General features: G+C 39.3%; 1 protein-coding gene across 2 annotated transcripts in view; it reads left to right on the top strand.

Annotated features, from left to right (window-relative positions):
* LOC126144929 (zinc finger protein 501-like) overlaps positions 1-25,275 on the top strand; it is a 104,073-nt gene that overhangs the window by 69,095 nt on the left and 9,703 nt on the right. For both annotated transcript variants that reach the window (XM_049915522.1, XM_049915523.1), the window contains exons 4-5: positions 16,221-16,447; positions 20,941-21,168. In XM_049915522.1, the coding sequence (XP_049771479.1) occupies positions 16,221-16,447; positions 20,941-21,168 (455 nt within the window). The remainder of the gene's footprint in view (positions 1-16,220; positions 16,448-20,940; positions 21,169-25,275) is intronic.

Raw genomic sequence — 25,275 nt, 5'->3', positions numbered from 1 at the left:
CTCTGTGCTAATAGTTCAGAGACTTGGTAGGAAGCGATCAGAGCTTTATCAGTAACAGACATTACACTTTTAAAAGATACTGCTGTCCTTATTTGCTGTTCAGACAATCTCTAAAAATACCTTACAGGTTTATCTTGCAAATGTGAATGCATTGTTTTAAAATGTCTGCTTGGTTTACTAGGAAGCAGAGATTCATTTGCCATTTTATATACACACACACACACACACACACACACACACACACACACACACACACACACACTAAGAGTAGTGGGATAATCTTCACTTCCAGTCAAAGTGAAACTATAGCTTAAGTATCTTCCATTGTACTTACGAGTAAGCCACTGTTTTGCCTTTTTTAATTGCACTTAGCTATTGTTCACTTCCAGAATCAGATTCTTCGATGACATGCTTGTTTTTCAGAAATCTGTGTGTTTTATTCACTTCTAGCACTTTGAAAATTAGCAGTACATTGTACACAAAGCACAAGCCCCACGTATGCTATCAACACCTCACCGACATATCACCTGAAAGCTCTGGGATAACATCAAGTGCACAACAATGGAAACGTGTTTTCTTTCTGGGTCTGGATTTTTGTTCCTCCATGGGTTAACAGTGCTGCCAACAATAATTTTCAACTTCCATTAACCTTGCTTCTGTCATGAAACAGCTCAATCACTAAACTGCAGTGGAAATGACACTTGGAAGTAGCAAGGCTTCATGAACAATGACGGTCCATGTTCACATGTGCTACTCATCTGAAGCAAACAAAATGAAATGAAATTTTTTTAGTCACGGACAGCTCAAGCGAATGTTGTTTATAATTTTTTGATACACTGTCACAGTACCTAAATTGGTCATAATGGGCAATAATAATAATAATATTATGCAATTCACTTCCTATGTGCTATTGCAGCACTATTCGGAGTAAAGTGGAATCGATTCCCAATCACTGGGAACGACATGAAACCTTCAGATTCTATGGGCAAGTTGTGATCACGTGTACAGTGCACAAGGCTTAATTTCAGCATGGCTACCATCATAAAAAAACATCGTCCATAGGCAAATCAACTGCAAAACAAAAGCACAACATGATCATGCAAAACAAAAGCACAACATGATCAGATAATATCCGTTAAGAGTTTCCGTCGGAAAAATCCGTCAGTCATCAAATGTATTTTCACCATTTTCTCCTGATTCTGAACGTAGAGATCTGACCAGAAATCCATTAATTCTTGACAACACTGTGAATTAACTCCACGATTATTTACAAACTTTAAGAGCAATACCAGTGTCGCACCGTTTGGTTATGGAAAGAATGCATAGAACGAGGTGTGCAAAAATAATTTGCACGGCACCTACAGTGCTAGTCATCCACGGATGCCTGTGCAACTGGTACTGACCATTGACTAATATAGGTACACACAAAATAGAAAGGGATAGCTCAAAGCGCATTATTTCTATCAAAAATTGTGAAATTAAGGTACAGCTGTTGTAATGTAGTTCTAGTGCAAGGAATTACAGAAAATGGCATTTGAGGCATTTATTAATTACGAATGGCCATGAAGCATTGTTTTTTAAGAAACTTACAGTCCATGGTTGCATTCTTGGACTGCAAGTTTTTTACAACACATCAAATCAGTTACTGTGTTGGCCACACCAAACTTTGCCATAGATAAAGTGCTACGTTATATATACAGTTGCATTCATTATTAAATAAATTAATCACTCCCACAACTGCATATTGTTGTGATTGTAGCAATGTGATATGATTTTCTCCAGACCAAGGCATTCTGCCATCGGAATAATTATTTTTCTCACCCCACTGCGAATTACATTTTCCCTGGAATTCCTTACACTTCTCAGTGGTGTAAGGGATGACCTCCATGGGCCAGCAATGGCTTTATCATCTCTCATTATTTTGAAATACCTTTGCCCAGTTTCCACACAGGTGCTACTGTTGGATAGCTAAGATTAACAGTAGTGCAAAAGAGAAGACAGTCAGCATGAAACGTTCTGAATGCTGTAAACATTACAAGGAGAATAAGCCATCTCATTTCCTTAACCAAACTAAACTATTCGACAAAACTTAAGGACTCGTTCCGCATTAACCTGCCTTGAAATGGATAAAATTGAGTAGCTATATTTTCTTTTATATTTGGACAAATGTTTTCCCAAAATATTACAGGGTGCACCAGTGCTCCCTGGCCCACACTTTGAGAACCACTAACTTAGAAGCTTAAATTTTTTGCTGCCAAGAGACCGTAGACCTTGGTAAGTGATATAAATTTCAACTTGATAGGTCTATCCATTCCTGAGAAAAAGGTGTCTTAATAGATGGACAGAGAGAGACGTACAGACAGACAGACAACAGAGTGATCCTATAAGGATTCCGTTTTTAGCGACAGAGGCACGGATCCCTACAAAATGGGAAGAACTGTTTTCAGAGTTAAGTTTGTATGGAACCTCAGTGTGTGTGAATCCTGACTGCACTTAATCGGATTTTCTTGTCATGTGCTTTAAGCTTTGAAATTATGAATTGGCAAACTATTTAGTTTTATTCTGTGGAAATGAAACAATATTTGGTAAAGTCATATAATATTGTATCACTTTACAGTAAAACTACTACAGTGAGGCATGCATAAAATTGGACAAACATCTTCCCATTTCTGCTCAAATCTTACAATCTTGCACTAGTATTCTTGCTTTTTATTTGTTTTAGAAGCTTCTGTAGTAGTAGCTTCTACCTCTACCAGTCTCTCTTCCCCCCAGAGACTAGTTTGGAATATGTAGAACAGAATGATTCTGACTACTTATTTTGAGATACGGTCTTTTTACAACATTCACAAATTTTAATCAAAGACACTTCAGCTCTAGTTGGTCCACTCATAACAATAGCTGCTTTGGCATCCTTGCCTGTTTTGGGTCCTCGGAAAGCACAGAAATGGCAGCTGTTAAGCATGGGGGCCAAGAAGACAATCAATTTATTGTATGTAGAATTGCAGGGACTGATTTTGTCATACCAGGTAGACTTACTGAAGAGGAAATAGTGGAAATCGATGAGAGAGGAAAACAAGGAAAAATAAATTCCAATTTCTGATGTAATGGTAGAACACTGTTTTTTTTAATTAAAAACATTTTCTTAATTAAATATTTGTTTACATTCATTTACACAGCTCCATAGATTCTTAAAGAAGTGATTCAATACAAATTTCTTTTCAGTGAAAAAATAAGAGTAACATGTTTCAGTTTGAAATTTCACAGGCTAAAAAATTTGTGCACTTATTTGCCATAATATCTGACATATCTGAGTTCCAGAAAAAATCGGAATAATATGGAATTACACAAATTAGGTCTATTCTTAAAAAATTTGGGAACAAATCCCCTACACACTACAGGTTATGTATGGTAGTAACCATTTCTCATATTTTGTTTGTACCACAGATACATACATTTTATTTTGTTTTGCAGAACTGTGAGTCACTTTTCATCTGCCAAAACACCAGTTGGTTATGAGACTTTCCTTGGAGTGAGATGAGGCCCACTTCTCAAGTGTTTGTGGATTCTGAGATGGTGTCATTAACTGTGGTGCAATGTCATACCTTTCATCTACTAAAACTAAAGTATTGTGTTGTTTCTGTCTTAGAATCTGGCATACATAGTAGTTTCACCACATCCTAGCATCATGTACAGACACAGGCCATGAATCATCAACACTAGCAATCACATGTCGCCTGCACATTGATACTAGCAAAGCCCATTTGATGACAGAAGATTTCATGATAGCTATGTGCATACAATTCAGGAACCCCCAATCTCCCCGGTGGCTCACAACTCCTACAAGCACTTGCTTGGCCAATGTGAGGCACTGGCCTTCACAGCGCTCTTTCCTGTTCTGTGCTGCAAGTCTATCCTTCTACTATTCTTTCTCCTCTACATTTCCACTGTATGGTCTCTTTGGTGCCAACAACACTTGGATTTGGTTTAAGATTTTGGATACTCTTTTTCTTTCCTTCTAGCACTTTCTAAAACTTTTCATTCTTAAGTGAATGGTCACCATTGTTGGATATGACCTGCTGTTTATCTTCAAAATTTCACATTAGTGTGTATCATTTAGAGGGGGGGGGGGGGGGGTTGTCCAACGCGGCATATCTTCTACCTTCTGTTTCTTTCTATCTTCGTACATTTCATTTCTGGTAAAAGTAGCAAGGTAGCCATTCCACTATGAGGAGTCAAGTACCTTCACAGTAATAGCCCTCTGACCACCCAGGGTTCACACTGTTGGTGCCTGAACTGGAAACTCCCCACAAATGTCTAAGAGTATGTGCCTGTCATGGCTGGGGCACAGAGACTCTGGGCAGCAGTTTGTGATGTAACTGGCGGGCCATGGTGCTTGGAAAATATTCTAAGTTCGGAGATGGCGTGGCCAAGCTTGGGGCCTCTTGGTGGGCCACAGCCCGGCAGCCACCACGTGGTGCTGAATGTTAGCTTAGAAACCGCGTGATGCCGCACAATGGCCAGTCCAGCCGCATGGCTGGGAATTCCAGGGTGACGCTGTGTTGATGGAGACATGCCGGGAGTGCCAAAGATGGCGGACTTTGTGAAACCTTAATGGCAGACTTTTCACACTTCATATAGGAATTAACAGTAGCCAGGTGAATCATGATACCTCAAAAAAAAAACACGTACGTTACTATTATTTGCACTCCAATTCTGATGGTGTAATCAGATTTTCAATATCTTCATTAGTTTAAAGTTTAGTATCTGACTGTAAATTATACAAGTAACACCCAGCAACGAATTTCCAAAATCTAACCAGTTCATCTAACGTGTCTTTAGAAAGCTATTAGTGTAAACCTAAATTGGTATAAATTACAGGTGTGTAACTTGAATAGTACATGAGTTGTTGGAGGTCAGTGGCAGATTATTATCGATCGCGTCAGGCCATAAGCACTCCACAGTTACATGAAACAACGGTATCCAGTGGACCAGTGGAACTGTAGCAATTTTTTATATATATATATATATATATATATATATATTTCACCTGTCTGAATTACGACGTCTCTTAGGTTTTCAGGGTGTATACGTAGACAAGGAAAAAATCCCGGATTTCCCGGTTAAAAATACACTTTCTCCCAGGTGAAAAACCGCTTTTTCCATGTTAAGTGACAGTATATTTTCCCTTCTCAATCCTTTGAATGGTTATGGTTTTTACACACGGGCGTAGAATTTTCCAGCACTTTAGAAAACGAAACTCAGGGAAAAAGGCACATTTTGGAAATATCTTCTATTTGTAGCAACATGTGTTTTCGTATTACGAAAGTATACATTGAAATTCCACGAAATACCACATGTTACTTTCCGAATAATTGAAATCGAGATTGCGATGAGCTTTTGTACGCCAAGTCATAGCTCATGTCACGTGATCTTGCCAGCCGATGACAGCGGATGTTCAGAGCATAGGACACATGATGTAGTCAACCAACAGCAACATCACTGTTAAGTAGTATGAACACACACAAACAGGGAAAGTTAACAGTTTAAGTTAATATACATAGTGTAGCTACAAGAAAAGAAAAGCTCCCACATTTAATATTGGTCTCTAAGGTTAATAAGCTGCAAGAGAAGCTAAGCTTTCGCACATAATGTTGGTATTTTTTGCGCGTGTTACACTTTAAGATGTATCACACAAATGTGCCAGTAAAATTTTTAATAATGACATAAATGTCTGATCTTCAGGGTTCGAAATTCTTCTAAATGGCTTGTTATCAAAAATTTTATTTTTAAACGACAGTCTAATGCTCTGTGATTTAATAAAGTCATGGTACATTCTCGCACATAGTTCAACTTACGTTAAAGGATATTTTCTTTGAAAGTAACGCTTTTCAAACCACCATTCGCAATATTTTTCCGCGACCTGTTAGAAATAGGTACGTTTCAGCAGTTGCCAGAGAGCGCATATAACAGGCGACATCGCGCATGCGCAGCTATCATGACGTAAAAGCCCATTTTGAAGTACGTACGTGTAAAACATTTAAAGATCATATATTATGTCATAAAAGAAACAAGACATCAGAGGATACTCCAAGAACATCGGAATTTCTTGAACCATACTAAAATGTGCACATTTAATGTGCATACTTAAAGTGCACATTCGTATGTCCAGATTCCCAATGAAGTAGACCTCAACCTTATATTAAACATTTCAGTGTGGTTTTCGAGATGTACATTTTCTTGGAGCACCAGTACTGTATTATATCATGTTTGGTTCTTTATTATGGCATAATGCCATACGTGCTAGACTATGAAAACGTGCACTTGAAATGCAGCGAACAGTTGAAACTAGTCGGTACTGTGGAATTAAACATTTAGTTTCAAATACAGTGACTGCCTCTGCGGAAAAGGTTAAGAAAAGTCAAATTTCTTATTACTTCCTTGTTCCGCAAGGCGATTAATGCTTGACTGTCAGAAAGGTGGAAATAAAATAAAATCTGAAACTGATATATTTTAGCCTTCCGTAATTATGTGAATGTATTTTAATTCACTTGATAGCTCCCGGCAGCCACAGATATCCGTTTTGTGTTCATTTGACATGAGAGTAAACGAAGGAGAATCAGCAAAACCACTAAACGTAAACACGGGTCACGTGAAGACTACCCACTATAACTCAGGCTGCTCTGCACATCAGCCCCGGATCTACGATATTTGCGAACCGGGTCAATACTAAAAAAAATATAATTTTCAAAAAATATGTTCATCTTGTAGCGCACATATTTCTGAAAAGTCTGAAATATAAAACAAATGTGTTCGCGGAAATGTAAGACATATTATTTGGTCTTAAGTGTGCCAAAGTGCAGTGCCACGCCTCTTCATAAAGCATTCTTCTACAGCACGTCACTGTATTTCGCTCTGTGGAATTGAAACGTGTATATTTTGTAATGGATGCCATCATACTATATGCAGGACAGTGGAAACTGAAATGTTCTGTGGTGCCTCTCCTACTACCAGTGGACAGGTTTGACAGCCTGCCCCTCTTTTTTTTTTAAATCTCGCAATTAATAGCGGATGGGATAATTTCTAATCGGGAGAACAAGAACTCTTCAGAAAATTTGCACTCCTTGTTGCCTATTAGCTAATAACTTACTGTTTTGTGTGACATAAAATTAGGATACATAAAACCAATAAAGACAAGAGATAAGCAAGGAATTACACATTTCTGCAACCCTTAGCTCCTAGTATTTTTTTTTTTTTTTCCTCTCTAATCTTGCTACAGTGTTACATGGCGTGCTTTTCTTTCTGCGAAAGGATCTATTACCTCATCAAAGTTCGTCAAACGTTTTGCTACATGAAAAATTGAAATGTCGTTATCTAATACTGAAAAAGCTGTTAACACAAATAATACCAAAGACTGTTGTGGTTTCTCGATCTGATTACGTCTTATTTTGTCACTGTGTGCTAGATAAAACAAAATAGGCCTTTCTAATATTGCAGCAATTTTGTAACACACACCAAGTAAACGAGACTGTTTTGGCACAAATGGCCATTTTTATAGCACGACAGAATATAATTCACGAAGTACCAATATCAAATGCCTATTAGGCCTACTACAAGCAAAAAGCTTTATGTTAGGAAATAGTTTCACATTTCATTCATACGAACCAGTTTCTCTCAAGCACGAGATTGAAAAGTAATATTACGAAATTTTTGTACAAATTTGGAATCTTCTTATTCTTCCATAATTTGTGTGATGTCCCCGTTTCTTCTCCTTCCTCGTTCTAACAAACAATCTGGTCATCACCAATTCTGTAGCTATTCCTGCCATTGTCAAAATTTGTTCGCCGATAAACTTCACTAACCCTGCCAGAATCACAGGTTTAGTTAGCCCACGCTTATTTTCCGGTTTGGCGCTATTACGTGTTCGTACAACACATTTTCCGTGTTACTTCCGGAATAGAATTTATGCGGCTACTAGCCGGGGACTGCAAAACTGGTCCTTACTAGTGTAGCGATCTGGCCAAAAGTTTTCTGTCAAAATTTCATTTTCTTGGATACACTGAGAAGATAATCCGTAATAGTTCTCACCTGTTATTCCCGCCAGTCGTTTATTTACATTTTGGTAGCCTGAATCTATGGATTTAGCTAGTAATTATAACAATGCTGATCATTTGCAAACCCAGTCAACCACATAATCAGACAGCGATTGGCATTCATCCGTTCGGCTTTACTCTGCTCAGCTCGTATAGACCCGTTCCCTTTTTTCTGCGGAAAGTTTATTTTTAGATGCGACGAGGATTATCCTGCCAGAGGCATCACGTACACAATGCACGCATTCAAAAATCAACTTATGATTTATTCAGAAATCAACTTAAAATATGTTCAAAAACCAACAGGGATTCGTTTCAAAATCATATGAATCGACGTCTTAAACACACTCTTTTTTTCCACTGCTTTTTGCATTGCCCTCCAGAAAACGTGGTTCCTAGCAATGCGGACCCTACTCTCCATGGCTGTCAAGGCTATTTTAAGAATAAATAAAAAATGTAAATGTCGTGTGACTGTCCCGTCGGGTAGACCATTTGCCGGGTTTAAATCTTTCGATTTAACGCCACTTCTGTGACTTGCGTGTCGATGGGGATGAAATGGTGATGATTAGGACAACACAACACCCAGTCTCTGAGCAGAGAAAATCTCCGACCCAGCTGGGAATATAACCCGGGCCCCCAGGATTGACATTCTGTCACACTGACCGCTCAGCTACCAGGGGCGGACATTTTAAGAATAGTGATGACTATGAGTGTTGGGCGGTGTTTGTACGTATGTTCTGGACCCTGTCTGCAGCAAACACATGCCACTCAATAATACTTTGGAGGCTGTGTCTATCTGACTGAGGACATCCCTAGAATTTACTGTCTGTAATGTGTATCTTGCTCCCAACAGTTAATTGTCCAAGAGTGTGTTGCCTGTACTTTTTTCTCACCTCCCCCCCCCCACCCCCACCCTTTCTAATTGTGGGTGACTGCAATGCCCACAGCACTGTGTGGTATGGGATTATGACTGCTGGCCGCAGTAAAGCTGTCAAACACTTGCTCCAGAACTTAGTATTTGACTTTCAGTTGTTTTGACTCTTCCTCAGCATCACTCCCGGCTGTTGACACAAATGGGCTCTCAACAGAGACGACTGGGATGCCTTCACCTGTGCCGTTGCCCTTAGCACCCTGTCACATGAAGATATTGATGTGGCCATCCAGAGCACAATTTCATCCATTCTTTCTGTGGCTGACATAGTAATCCTATATTCCTCAGGATCTCCCCTTCAGAAGAGAGTAGTTTGGTGGACCCCCTAAATCTCACTGGCTCCCAGAGTTCGCAGTGGGCCCCCCAGTGCCATATGCACATCATGCCTGTAAATGACGCTGTTTCCGGGGACTGCCACCTCATAAAACAACAGAAACAAGAATGCTGAGAACAGTATGTTGCTATTGTTGCTACCTTTGGACGATGTACCCTTCCTTCACAGGTTTGTGTGAGGATTCCATGTCTCTGTGGACACCAGTCCCCCATAGGCGTACCTTGTATCTCTCTGAATGGTTCTGTCTACACTGACCCAGATGCTGTCACCAAACATTTTGCTTTGCATTAGGCTAGAGCCTCTATGACTGAGGATTATCAGCAGGAGAGTGAATTCACTTACCTTTCACTGTATGTCAGCTGGAGCCTGTAATGCTCCATTCAGTGAGAGAAAATTCCTCAGTACTCTAGCCCTTTGCTGTGACATAGCTTCAGGGCCAGACCATATCCACAACCAAAGGTTGAAAAAGTTATTGTTGGATTGCTAACATCACATTCTTGCCTTTTCAACTGTATCTGGAGTGAGGGTGAGTTCCCATCTCAGTGGCAAGAAAGTGTGTCATGGTGGCACTGAAACCAGGTAAACCACCCCCCTCTTGAGATAGACTGCTATCAACCACTTAGTCTCACTACTTTTCTCTGCAAGTTGTTCAAATGTATTGTAAGCAACAAGCTGTGTTGGTACCTTGAGCCTCAGGGTCTTTTGGCTCTGCCCCATCTGCTATCCACTCAGATTTGCCTGCCATCAACACCGCATCACTGTCTTCAACATGAAAAAGGCTTATGACACCATGTGGCATCACCACATCCTTTTTGGCCTTTATGAGTGGGGTCTCTGGGGCCCACTCCCAATTTTTGTCTAGAACTGTGTGACCCACCATACTTCCTGGGTTCAAGGTGGTACTTACAGTAACACCCCCCCCCCCCCCCCCCCCCCCCAATCTACAAAAGAATGGGTTTCCGCAGCAGTCAGTACTGCTTTTGCCCCTTTTTCTAGTGTCTATTAATGGTATAACTGCAGCTGTGTGGTCTACAGTGTTACCCTTCCTGATAATTTGTGCATTTACTGTTGGTCCTCAACTGTGGGTGTTGCCGAGCGCCGACTGGGGTGCTATATGAATGGCACAGTCCGTGCCCTGACCCATGGCTTCCGGTTATCAGCTGCCAATACATGCCTAATGCCTTCCTATTGCCGTCTTACTGTTCATACACAACTAGACCACTATCTCGATGACCAGCTGTGAACGTAATGAAGTCTTATAGCTATGGACCAGATTAATACATAAATACATATTTTTGTTTCAAGTAGTTTTCATTCTCTTTGTAGTTTCCTACATAAATCATGGCATTTGGAGTCTGAAAATTTAACTTTCATTTTCCATATTACAGAGTTTAGTCCATATTTTTATATCAGAATTGCATAAATCCATATTTTCAGTGCTACATTATACAGAACTGATCTTATAAAAGTGTAACAGCATTAAAAAATTCATCAAATGACACTTTAAAGCATGATTAAAATTACAACCTTTTGTGAAAGCACATTTATAAACATGCTGTTATGAAATGTGGTACTTGTTTGTAGTAATGAACATGATACTAATTTAAGGCAGCTAAAATGCAATTTTTTTCTATGGCAAAGGTCGTTGGTACCCTCCACGTCCATGAAATCTACCTGTCGAAACTAGGATGCAAGGGCTAACTAAGTTTATAGATGGTACCTTATATGCCATGCCATCTTCATCATAGATATGTTACATGATTTCCATACCTCCACATTTTCTGTTTTGTCACTCAGTTGTCTTTTGCATGGAACACAAAACAATTACACCTTACAGTTAAGTGGGTGATTTTATGCTAGCGATGTGAACAAGAAGGCTTCAGCATTTATAAGCGAGTGTTCCATTCAACACACAATGTCTGATACGCACCTCCACAATTAGTACATTAGCCATATGTATAACTTCATGTCCGTGTCATTCACTGTTGATAATGATGAGGTTTGCTGCTATGTGTTGTCATTGTGTGTTTTACACACCTGTGGTCTTGCAAGTGTGTTATTTACGCATCTAAATTCTTTCAAATATAAAAGTAAGTCGCATATATCAGTCTGTGTGCTCTTTTTTTTTTTTTTTTTTTTTTTTAAATGCACTCCTGGAAATTGAAATAAGAACACCGTGAATTCATTGTCCCAGGAAGGGGAAACTTTATTGACACATTCCTGGGGTCAGGTACATCACATGATCACACTGACAGAACCACAGGCACATAGACACAGGCAACAGAGCATGCACAATGTCGGCACTAGTACAGTGTATATCCACCTTTCGCAGCAATGCAGGCTGCTATTCTCCCATGGAGACGATCGTAGAGATGCTGGATGTAGTCCTGTGGAACGGCTTGCCATGCCATTTCCACCTGGCGCCTCAGTTGGACCAGCGTTCGTGCTGGACGTGCAGACCGCGTGAGACGACGCTTCATCCAGTCCCAAACATGCTCAATGGGGGACAGATCCAGAGATCTTGCTGGCCAGGTTAGTTGACTTACACCTTCTAGAGCACGTTGGGTGGCACGGGATACATGCGGACGTGCATTGTCCTGTTGGAACAGCAAGTTCCCTTGCCGGTCTAGGAATGGTAGAACGATGGGTTCGATGACGGTTTGGATGTACCGTGCACTATTCAGTGTCCCCTCGACGATCACCAGTGGTGTACGGCCAGTGTAGGAGATCGCTCCCCACACCATGATGCCGGGTGTTAGCCCTGTGTGCCTCTGTCGTATGCAGTCCTGATTGTGGCGCTCACCTGCACGGCGCCAAACACGCATACGACCATCATTGGCACCAAGGCAGAAGCGACTCTCATCGCTGAAGACGACACGTCTCCATTCGTCCCTCCATTCACGCCTGTCGCGACACCACTGGAGGCGGGCTGCACAATGTTGGGGCGTGAGCGGAAGACAGCCTAACGGTGTGCGGGGCCGTAGCCCAGCTTCATGGAGACGGTTGCGAATGGTCCTCGCCGGTACCCCAGGAGCAACAGTGTCCCTAATTTGCTGGGAAGTGGCGGTGCGGTCCCCTACGGCACTGCGTAGGATCCTACGGTCTTGGCGTGCATCCGTGCGTCGCTGCGGTCCGGTCCCAGGTCGACGGGCACGTGCACCTTCCGCCGACCACTGGCGACAACATCGATGTACTGTGGAGACCTCACGCCCCACGTGTTGAGCAATTCGGCGGTACGTCCACCCGGCCTCCCGCATGCCCACTATACGCCCTCGCTCAAAGTCCATCAACTGCACATACGGTTCACGTCCACGCTGTCGCGGCATGCTACCAGTGTTAAAGACTGCGATGGAGCTCCGTATGCCACGGCAAACTGGCTGACACTGACGGCGGCGGTGCACAAATGCTGCGCAGCTAGCGCCATTCGACGGCCAACACCGCAGTTCCTGGTGTGTCCGCTGTGCCGTGCGTGTGATCATTGCTTGTACAGCCCTCTCGCAGTGTCCGGAGCAAGTATGGTGGGTCTGACACACCGGTGTCAATGTGTTCTTTTTTCCATTTCCAGGAGTGTATATGCATAAAATGCCGAAAAATAAGTAACTGTTGTGTTTCAAATTGCAAAAATATATTGAAGATTTCCCAAACCAGTCTTCAAGTACAGATTGTGAAGTACTGTTTTGTAATGCTTGTGAAGAATCCGTGTTGACTGAGGAACAGTTTCTAATATCACAGCACATGTCTACCACATAACACTAGGTACATATTACATGGAAGAATAAATTGAAACAACATTTTTTTCTGATTAACAGCCAGTGGCTCCCAAAGTTCTACCTTCTCGAAAGATATGTATTATGGCATGATTTGTATCGATATACCTTTATGGAAATTAAATAACCCATTGGTTGAAAGCTTCCTAGAGAAGTATTCAGGCAAACGCATTCCTGATGAATCTACGCTTAGAAAAAACTGTGTCAGCAGCATTTACAAGGACTGCTTGGAGTTGATTCAAGACATAATTTAGGGTGGTCTTATAAGGGTCGCATTAGACGAGACTATGGACACCTAAGGGCAGTACATTGGCAATGTAGTAATTGGACGACTATTTGAAGGTAAATCGGGCAAATTCTTTCTGTTGGCATGTGAAGAACTTCCTAAATATAACCTCCAAACATTAACAAAGCTCTTCAATTATGCTATTAGTATTTTATGGCCTAATGGCATAAAACACGACTAAGTTCTCTTGTTTGTTACCAATGCTGCTCCTTATATGGTTAAAGCTGCAGATGTCCTGAATGTGTTATATCCTAAAATGATCTGTGTAGCCTGCTTGGTACACAAAATAAATAGATTAGCTGACTGCATAAGGTTAAATTACAAAAAATGTTGATAGTCATCAGATGTAAAAAAAAAAGTTCTTGAAAGCTCCCAGTAGGATCTCAAAATTTAAAGAGATACATCCCAATATTATTTGCCACCAGAGCTAGTGACATGTTGGCGTACATGGCTAGAAACAGTTGAATACTACATTGAGCATTTCAATGACATTAAAACAATTATTTTTCAGTTTCAAGATGAGTCTGCTTGTATTTTGAATGCAAAAGAACTTTCTGAAAATGAAACTCTACAGAGTGCTTTTGTGTACATGGAAAGCAATTACTGTTTTTTGTTGTCAGATTAAGACACCGGAAAACCCTTCAGCATCTTTGAAAGGCAGTGTAAAGATTATTGAAGGCATAAATATGAAAATTAGTGAAGCAGATGGACCCATTGCTGAGTTATTAAAGCAACATTTGAGCTATGTACTTGAGAAAAACAGAGCTTTTTATCTGCCCACAAAAATTAACATTGCGCTGTGCGGAAGAATAGATGACCAACTTGATGTCCCATACTCACTTCCAGAATTGTGCAAATTTAAATTTGCTCCAGTCACATCCTGTGACATTTAAAGATATTTCAGTCAGTACAAAGTACTGTATCATTCAAACAGAAATAGTATTAATTTTGAAAATTAAAAAAAATGTGATTATATATTGTAATAATACAAATAATGTCAGTGAACTGTTTGTTTTTTGTATAATAGTGTTTTTGTATAATAGTGTTGTTTATTTGAAAATAGTACTTTTTTGTCTGTCTATTTTTTCCGTGTTTTATATTTCTGAGTCATATGTACATATTGTGTCATTTTTAATTCATATTTATCTGAACCTTAGTTATTATCGTTTGGGACTGGTCTTCAATGTCTTGTGGATGTGACTTTCTCATCTTTGCCAACATAAGCAAAAACGTTGTTCACCCCTAAATACTGTTCAGTGCGTCAGTAACACCAGCTGGAGCACAGACTGCTCTACATTTTTGCGATCCTACGAACCACTGATCCCGTCCCATCTTATCTATGGGAATGGGGCATATCACTCCGCACGCCTTCAGCCCTGTGGATGCTGGATTCTATATATGGTTGTGGGATATAATTTTCAGTAGGTGCCTTTTGGACTAGCCCTGTGAACAGCCTACTTTGATCCCTTCCAAACAGATCAGATGCCAAAAACTCCTGCTCAACTATGTTCTGTTCGTGTGAGCATCCAGACTGTCATGGCCTTTTTCCTTGTAGAGAGATCCACCTCCCGCAACTGAGGCCCAGGACTGGAATTGAAATTGCAGTTCGCATACAGGATTTCCACTCTGAACTCCTACTTCCACCATTGTTGCCTCTTGTCAGCAAGCAACTGCTCCTGGTATGTACGCCTTCCTTGGATCTGTCTCTACCTCTCCTCGTGACCAAAAGACCCTGTAGATCCAATGGTTTTTCACTGCCTGTTCCTGGCCATTCTTGATGCATTTCAGAGTTCAGAATGGTACTCAAATGGAACTGTGCGGGGCTTTACCTTGGGAAAGATATGTTCTATATTTTTAAACAGTGTTGTTCAGTATTTTTTTTATTTTATTTACTTATTTTTAATATTTTCAGGCGTGATATAAAAATTTTCTGTTTTGTCAGTTGCCTCTATCCTGTGCTCGTCTTAATCTGTCTTGTTGTTTTATGCCCATAACTGCTTTGGATATGATACAAGATAGGCTTATACCAGAATGATACGAAATATATTACCACTTTAAAACTGTGTGCCAAATCAAGACTCAGTGGTTTTTCCTTGCCTTTTTTGTGGGCTAGTGCTATTCTTGACCCACCTATCCAGGCACAACAGAGGAACCATTTTCACAGATTTGGAATTGTGAAGGCAATGAATCATAACTACAGTTAGTAAGAGCACTATCTGTGAAATGCCTGTTAGGTTAAAACTGTTGGCTGGAACAAAATTTCATCAGTCATACTCATTCCAGTACAGAGTGAAAGATAAGTTCTGTGGTATGAAATGTACAGGTACCAGATAATTTTTTTGAGTCCTGAACCTACGGCCTAAATACTGCTGAGGTTTGATTTTTTGCCATATACCGTAGGCATGTGATATCATAGTTGGAGGCTTACTTGTGTCCAGTGTTGTTTAATCACTCCTTGTTTTTGAAGTCCATGTTGTAGCAAATCCATACGTTAGCTGTGTGGAAATTCAGAAAAACCTGGATACTTCAGTCAGTAGTGCACTTGCCTGTGAAAGGCAAAGGTTCTGGTTCAAGTTCCAGTCTGGCACACACTTTTAACCTGCCCAGAAGTTTCAAATTAGTGCACAGTCTGCAGCAGAGTGAAATTTTTCTAGATCCATCTTAATTTCCCATCCCTTTTCCCCCCGTTATCTGGTTACAATTTGTGTTTTGTATATTGTCTTCCACAAGAAAAATAATGGCATCACTTTCATGTTTTGTCGCACAGGACTTTATAACTTTGTGATTAATATTGATTAATATGTTTGTGATATAGGAATGTGGCAAAAAAAGCAGCAGTAGTGGGGGACTGTATCATCACATGAAATCTCATCTACCACCAGCTTATGAATGTGCAGAATGTAGTAGAAAATTTGATAGGAAAAAGACACTTGAATCACATTGGCACAGAATACATGGTGACAGTACCCAAAATCAAAAAGAAGTTCATGTGAGACCTAAATCGCCTAAGTGCAATTCCGGTACTCATCAGGTACTTTTGAAGTAAGTACCATCATGGAAATTGTGTTCAGTAAGAAGTGTTATAAATTTATATTTACTTCATACTTTTTAATGTTTTTATTTTACCTAACTTTTCGGTATGCATCTGGCACAGATGCTGATGGGGTCTCTTGAGATTTGTTGGATGTAAACATTGTTGAAGGGGTTTTATTAGGTCCTAAGCTATTTTTCAATGTCTGTTTATCCAACAACAATGTCTGTACCTTACTGTTTATTGTATATTCTGTTTGATTATGTCCTGGCATGAATGTGCCACACAGTGTATGTTTAGGAAGAACAATAAATACATAATTCTTTCCGAAAAAGGTTGTGGTGCTGTATGTAGTAGTCCTGTTCGAGATGGAAATTGTCCATGAAAAATAAGGAACAGAGAACAATTAAATTAGATATTAAAATAATGGATAGTAAATAAGAATGATGTGAGTTTCTGAATGCAGTTGTGTTAATACAGTCAAAATATGTTATGTCTTTGGAACCAAGACTACTCCGAATGCAAGATGACCTTCCATTGTTATCAAGGGATTACAAAAAATGGATATAGATATACCACATTTATTTTGGAAACTTACAAATGATTTCCTTACTCCATGTAACTAAAGGAGACAGTAAAAGTAATGATACACAGAAAATAAAATCAGTTACAGTACTCACTCACTCACTCAGATATAAATGCCACATAGTGGTCCTCACTGGAATGCTCCACAGAATATGCAGTTTCACCGTCATTGTCATGGTTACTGTGCACCATTTCCCACAGTAGATTGCCTTCATTCTCTTATAATGCATTTGTTACATGGCACTTCTTAAAGCTGTTCACAGTTCAAGCACCGTTCAAGCATGTCCAACCAGTCTGGATCCATTCTGTAATCACAGATAGTGGAGATTTCATCAACTTCCTGACAGGGATCAGGGCCTGACCACCTTGAAGTAACTAATTGCTGTGCAGCTGCTTCAGATGATCTTTGAATGGCTTATTTGTCACCACATCTAACACTACTAATTGCGAAGTCGTACCTCCAGGAATGACGACAAGATCTGTGTTTATGAATTCAGGATCTCTGCTTTCACTTTTGGTGTCAGATGCCCGTTGCAAAAAGCATCAGGGGTCAGCATCCCACAGTTCTTTAGAAGAGCACCACCTGCTGCAGACAGTATGGAGGCAATTTATAACCAACTCATTGGTCATCTATCCTTTTCCATCGCAACAAAATATGACACGGTGCAGCAACTTTTCCTTTTGGAATAGTTTTACGATTGAGGATGACGTAGAACCTCATCTACGAATGCACACATCATCATGGTGATTTGCGATTTCTCATTGCCGGTAGTGTGAACCAATACACTTCTGGCACCTTTCTCCTCAACTGTGTTACTGTATGGCACGTTGAAGTAAACAGGAGTCTCATCAGTGTTTCCAATTTAAGAGGTAAGCAATTCTTTCTCAGTCTTATAATGTCTCGCTGATACTCGAACTGCCCCAGATACAATGTTGGAAGACATTGAGCAAGGGATGTTCAATGTCACAGCACAAGTCCATTGCATTGAATCATCCTTGTACACCACCCAGAGCTGGCTTTAAATCGGACACCGTGCTCGTGGCAACTCGTGTGCCTTATTTCGTATATTGTGGGAGACTGCCATTCCTTCTTTAGGTTTCTTGGGCACAGATATCATTAATTCCATTTCAGTATTTTCAAAATATTTACTGTGTAGGCTACTAAAAGCTTCTGTAGTTGACTTTGCATTTTTCAGAAAACATTTGTCCTTTTGCCACATCGGATTGGCTTCTGTGACACTATACCTCCTCATGGCTACACAATTGTTTATTGCTTCTGGATGCCAAACAACCATGATTTTGAAGTATATGTCCCATTGAAAAATTTGGTGTTGAATCACATTGTTCCACACTACAATCCATTCCACATTTTACTATACAGTTTAGAAGTGGGATCTCCAAAGTCAAAAAACAACTGACAAAAAAAATTGTCGCAGCAGACTGTCCATGACTCCAAAAAATTTTGGAGATGGCCGAGTATCTAGAAATGAACAGAAGTAGGCCTGTAAAGGTTGCTGTATCAAGGAATGTTCAGGAGAATTTTGTGGCTACCTTGCTTAAAGCAGATCTTGCACAAGACATATGTAATATTATGTCAATAATAAGCAGAATTAAGTTGACATTCCTAATATTACTGTAAAAATAAAACGTGGATGAATAAATAAGTAATCAAATGATAGCTTTTGTAAATAGATTTTGATGAAAACATACTGTTGAAAACTGTATCCACTATTTTTGCTGTAGAAATAACAATATACTTTAAAGTATATGAAAATTAACTCATTTTGCACAATTTAATGCTGTAAGAAAGGATGTCTTCATTTTTAAAAAATCGGCTTCACACACTTGGATCATGCAGGAATCTGATTAAGCGGTTAATTTTATAATTATTATCTCTCTTTATTTTTCAACTGTTTATTCTTGAAGGAAAAATTATCAACACTGCCCTGTAGGAAATCTCCTTATGACAACAATTGTTACTTCTCTCATCTGTTGTCAGTGTCAGGTACACCATTTGCTCTCTCAGTCCTTGCCCAAGTTCACAGAATTCTACATATATATGCTCTTGCACATTATAGAACTCTTGCAGCGGTGAAACTTGTTGCACAATTTTATCACAGCTGAATTCTTCAATATGCCTTTGAAAGTAGAAAGAAATCTCTAGAAGTGTGTTTTTATCAATTCACCGCTCCTACAACAGTGTCCAAAGCCCTTTGTTTCCACACCCTGACAAGTGAAGTTCATATCTGTTTCCAAATGAAAAGCACTTCTCACAAAAGACATGTTGTGTTAGTGCTAGCTTGTAACATTTTATTGTGGTTATCTCAAGGCAGAATGATTGTTTGACCTTAATTGTCGGTTTGGTTGATTGTACTACCCAGTAATCCCACCTATACCACTAGGTTTATTTTTAATATAGTTAGCAGGAAAATGGTCAGAAGACCACATACCTGAGCACACCTAAGAACTGGAAATTGTCAGCAGCGCTGACCTCAAGAGTGTGTGGGTTTCCTTGCATGTACGCAACCAGTACAGGAAGGGAAAGGGCAGTTTATTAAATGGGAAGTGCTTAGTAACAAATTGACCATATATACATGAGTGTATATGAACTTGACATCTATTTATTTATTTATTTATTTATTCATTATATGTAGAGGGTGTTTCACAATTCCTATTAGAGGCTTCACAAGCTGTAGAGTTGACTTAGTACGTAAATCACCCACACACAGTATGCACGCAGCAGGGATAATGAGCTGTGTACTCTACAGGGGCTGATCCACATGGAGACCATGCAGTTCATCCCAAAGGTGTATTAGCAACACCTACTTTCATTCGCACAATCCACAGACCCTGGTGTAAGTCCATGAGTCAACCCTCTTTGTTGTGAACATATCAGTTTCTTGCCGTTGTTATTGCAGTCAGCTGAAAATTGCATGTGATGGATTAAGATGATCCAGGGAACATTCTAACTACGTGTGCTATGCATCAATACCATTACACACCATACCTGAAGCGGGAGATTTGAAAGTAATCCTATCTTTAGACTTATTTTATATGGTACATTTCTGGACTTAGGTTCCTTATCAAAACTTTAAATACTGACACCCATGTACAACTCTTAAGAAGCCTCTAATACAGAGCAAGGTGGCACAGTAGTTAACACACTAGACTCGCATTTGGGAGGACAACGGTTCAAACCCACATCCAGCCACCCTGATTTAGGTTTTCCATGAATTCCCTAAATCGCTTCAGGCAAATGCCAAGACGGTTTCTTTGAAAGGGCATAGCGAACTTCCTTCCCTAATCCAATGGGATCGATGACCTCACTGTTTGGTCCCTAGCCCCAAATCAATAAGCCAAGCCTCTAATAGGATATCTGAAATGTTAATCTTCCCCAACGTATCCCTCTCTCTTCCCTGATAAGAAACTATTCATTCCAAATGGTATAGTCTCTCTCTCCTTCACTTTAATATATGTCTGTTAGCAATACTATACATTTTGTCTCCTAAAGGTAAAAACTGGTCAGCAGTTGTCTCTCGTAATTTATTAGTTCATGCTTAACACCCACTAACAAAATATTTTAATAGATCTACACCCAGTTGCCACCAATACTCACATTCATGTATACAAAGTTCACTATTAATAAAAAATATCTATAAGAAGGAGAACTGAATAGAAATGATAAAAATAATTTTTGTTGTTTGGTTTTAATTTGAACAGTAGATGATGATTATTTGCAATACATTTGTAAAAATATATTATTACTTTGCTTCTTTCTTGTAATTATATATTCACATTTAAAAGTCAGTAAAATCCAGCCATAAAATCCTTCATAATTAAAACAGACTGATAACTGTTTTCTCTGTATTATTTTGATTCATGACCTGTATGTGTTCATGATAACCTGTTCTTCTTTCAGATGCTGTGATTGCGATAAGACTTATATGTCAGCAGCAGGCCTAAGTAGACATCGTGCTACTGTTCACTTACAAAAATTTCCACATACTTGTATCACATGTGGGCAAGCCTTTACACAGAAATCATCCTTGTTGCGTCACCAAAAAGTACACACTAAAGTACGTCCATTTCAGTGTGGATATTGTGTTGCAGCCTTCAAAGATAAATGGCATCTTACACAGCATGAGAGGTATGTACTTCTTTGCACAACCGTACCTACCATCCAAGCAAAGTGACACTGTGGTAAGACTATGGATTTGCATTCCTGAGAATAGCAACATATATTCCCGTTCAGCCGTCCAGATCGTTTTCCGCAGTCTTCATAAATTGCTTAAAGCAAATATGTTGGAACGGTTCATTTGTAAAGCACACGATACTTGTTCCCCACCTAATAACCTTATCTTCGACTAGACACTAAACCCTAATCTTCCTTTATGTAGACCTGCCACTTTCTCTCAAATGGCTGTTCTTCAATGTAGTTACATTAACTGACATTAAACTGAAAATGATTAATATTGTGAATAGTTTTGCCTCAGCTGGGGCGTATTTTTCATAAAGTCTTAAGATTAAGACTGATTTCATAGTTTTTGGGACGTGAGCAATGACAGCTTTAACTTGTCTCCTTGATACATTTTATCTTCAACAAGAGTAATATGGTTATTGTTCCTGAAAATACATTTCAGTAAACCATCATTGCCTGCATTCTGTTTAGAGACTGTCAACTCTAACATCCAGTATTCTGTTGTGTAGTGTGTAATGGTTCCATCATAAAAATAATTTGCACCCACCAGTGCTTATAAATGCTGAGTTGAGAATGATTTACTACATTGACTTCCATACTCAGCAAACCACTGTGAAGTGCATGGCAGAGCCTACTTCCCATTGTACCAAGTTATTACGGCGTTTTCCTGTTCAATTCATGCATGGATTATGGGAAGAATGATAACTTAAATGCCTATGTGTAAGCTGTAATTAGACTAATCTTGTCTCCATGATTCCTTGGGGTGTGTTATGTATGAGAGTTTGTAGTATATTTCTGGAGTCATCATTTAAAGCTGGCTTTCATGGGATAGTTTTCATCTATCATAAAGTGCTTTTCAATTCAGGTCTTTCAGCATATCTGTGATGCCCTCCCATGGGTCGAAGAAACCTGTGACCATTAATACTGTCTTTCTGCATATACATTCAGTGTCCTCTTCTGACACCACTATACAATTATAGGGGGCAAATAGTAATAGTTCATAAATTGCATGTGTTTTTATTAAAACGGTATGTCTTTGTGCATCTGTGACAGATTGTAACATCAAATGCTACCATAGAATGAAATACATTTTGTATAAATACTTGACAGTGAGGCTTGAATAAACATTGCATGGGTTCCCCATATGAGTTAATAACCTCACAACTTTGCTCACTTCATCTTCCTTCTGTTACTTACGTTAGCACCAGATTAGAACAAAAGTTTTTACAGTCTTCGTTTAACCTTAAAAATCGTAACATAACTTTTTACAACTTCACTGGAAATCACTTTTACAAACTCACAACTAATTGTTCATGCCACTACCGACTATATTACAAAAAGGTTAGACTGCTGCTCACCATATAGCAGAGATGTCGAGTCACAGACAGGCACAACAAAAAGCCTACTAACCCATAAGCTTCCGGCCAGAAGGCATTCTTCTGAAACACACACACACACACACACACACACACACACACACACACACACACACACACACACACACAAAACCACTGTCTCCGGCTGCTGAGGTCAGTGGCCATGGCAGCAAGAGACAATGGTCCTGTGCGCACGTTTAGTACTCTTTTTGTTGTGCCCATCTGTGACTCAACATCTGCCCCATATGGTGAGTAGCAATCTACCCTTTCCGTAACATTGTTCATGCTACTTCTGTCTTATAAATAAACTTTTACCTATTTTATAAAATATTGTTTACATGTTTACAAAATTGAAGTTATAATTAAAAGTTGTTTCTGATAAAAGATTGGGTAGAGTATTGAGTTTTACCATAAGTAGAAATAAGTTTACCATTTACAGACTTGTGATAAAAATACATTCTCAGTTAGAAAATTAGTAACTCACATTTTGTAAACAGTTGCACCAGAATAATCCTGAATTACATGTTAATTACATAATTATTTTTATTACTAAGGTTCACAGCACTATTTCATGTTAATAACATTACTTACACTCATAATTATGAATTTAAATGTGGTCAGACAAGCACTGAAGACGAAGCATGCTCCGGTTATTGAGTTGAGGTCACCACAAAGTAAACTATTGACAGAATCCTTAATATGGTAATGCGAGACCGCCAAATAAAACTGCTGAGACTGTAGGCATCTCAACTGAATGAGTGCATAACATTTTGCCTGGAAAATTAGCTTTGAAGAAACTGTGGATTAGGTGGGAACCACTATTGCTCACAGTCGACCAAAAGCATGCCTGGCACAATATTTCAACACAATGTGTAGCGATGTTTAATCAAATTCCGCAAGACTTTTCATGCTGATTTGTGACTTTTGATGAAACTTGGATCCATCATTACATGCTAGAGTTAAAAAGGCAGTCAAAGCAACAGACAGTGCACAGAAGAAAGCAAAGGCCATTTTTTCAGTTGGTAAGGTGTTAGCCTTTTTTTTTTGGGGGGGGGGGGGGGGATTCCTAAGGAGTAATTCTCATAGATTACTTGGAAAAGGACAGGAACATAAATGAACCCTATTATGCTTCATTATTGGATTGTTTGAAACTTTCATGGCAAAAGTGCATGAATTCGGCTTTAAATTGGTTCCTCATCCACCCTATTCTCTGACTTAGCCCCAAGCGACTGCATTTCCCACACTTGAAACTTTGGCTTGCTGGTAAGAAATGTTCATCAAATGAGGAAATGGTAGTTGCAATCAATGGTTATTTTGCAGAATTTGACAGAACCTATTTCCCTTATGGAATGAAAAAGCTGGAGGATTGCTGGATCTTTTGTACATCCTTTAAAGAAAACTATTGAGAAGTAAGGTAAGTTGTTTATGAAAAAACAAAACAAACATGGTGCATGGTGGAGGGTATGTTATACCTCTGCTAAGTACATAAAATGTACATTGTGGCAATAGAATGATTCTGCAGTGAACCACAAATGCTAGTTCTCCAAATTTTCTAATACCGTTTCATGAAAAGAATGGCGTCTTCACTCCAGGGAGCATTGACCTATCAATATGTGGAGGTTTCAGTCACTCTTGTTACTAATTTCTGACCCAAGTTCATCTGCCAGTAAACCACCAGAGGAACTGAAGAGCAAGTCAATTAGTAGTTAAACCTACAGTTATGTGCTTGTCTTCAAACTCAAATGGCATTGAAGAGTTGTTAACATAATCCACTAAGCAACTGATTCAGGTACAGCCAAGTGTTAAGACATCTTGAGGAACTCTTTGTGGCATTGTGGAATAAAAAATGGTAATCTCATATTGGCAGATTGCTGATGCTATGGGAGTCTTTATGAACAGACCCTCTTCAGAAAATCTGTGAGAATAATGAGTCATTCCAAGAACTGAAGAGTTTTTGCATCACTGAAGCACATAAATCATCTCAGTTTGTTCTGCAAATGCCATTTAATTAAATGATGTTGAAACAGCTACTGAAGAAGACACCCCAGACAATGGCGCACCATTTCTAAACTCTTATCTCTAATGATTAGCGACAAGATTGTGTGTTTTAACTTTGAGGAAGAACCATTGTATTTAAGTCCAGGAACACTAAAGAATTTAAAACTCTCCCCTCCACAAGGACTTTGAAATGATTTGATTTAATGATACTTTCGCAGGATTGTACAGTAGTATGTTGAAAAATCTGTGTACAATGTCTGCAAAACCTCCACATTTCTTTCAGTAAGGTTTGTTCCCGTCAAGGGTAGCCAGACTGATAGTGGGAAGTCTTTTTATCCCACATACTAAAGCCTGCTAAGAATGTTACTGTCCCCAGAAGTTACCATAGCATTGCCATAATGAGTTAAATGGAAATAATTTTCACCTGATGATAAACTACTGCTCAAGATGGACTATTACTGGGAGCTAACATGCTCCCATTGTAGCTTCATGACATCTAAATCTATGTTTGATAATGTAATCATATGAAAAGTTGTCAATTAGTATACTTTCTCATACAAGCATCATCTGATACGAATTTTCTTATGATCTAAGGAAAGTATTCATCATCACTTGCTAATGTACCATTTTACAGCCAACTCCATGAGTGACAGTTTTAAGGACGCTTATTGTTTTACTACGG

This window comes from Schistocerca cancellata, chromosome 2 (assembly GCF_023864275.1).
Source record: "Schistocerca cancellata isolate TAMUIC-IGC-003103 chromosome 2, iqSchCanc2.1, whole genome shotgun sequence".
Lineage (NCBI taxonomy): Eukaryota > Metazoa > Arthropoda > Insecta > Orthoptera > Acrididae > Schistocerca > Schistocerca cancellata.
This window is presented reverse-complemented; position numbering and strand designations above follow the sequence as displayed.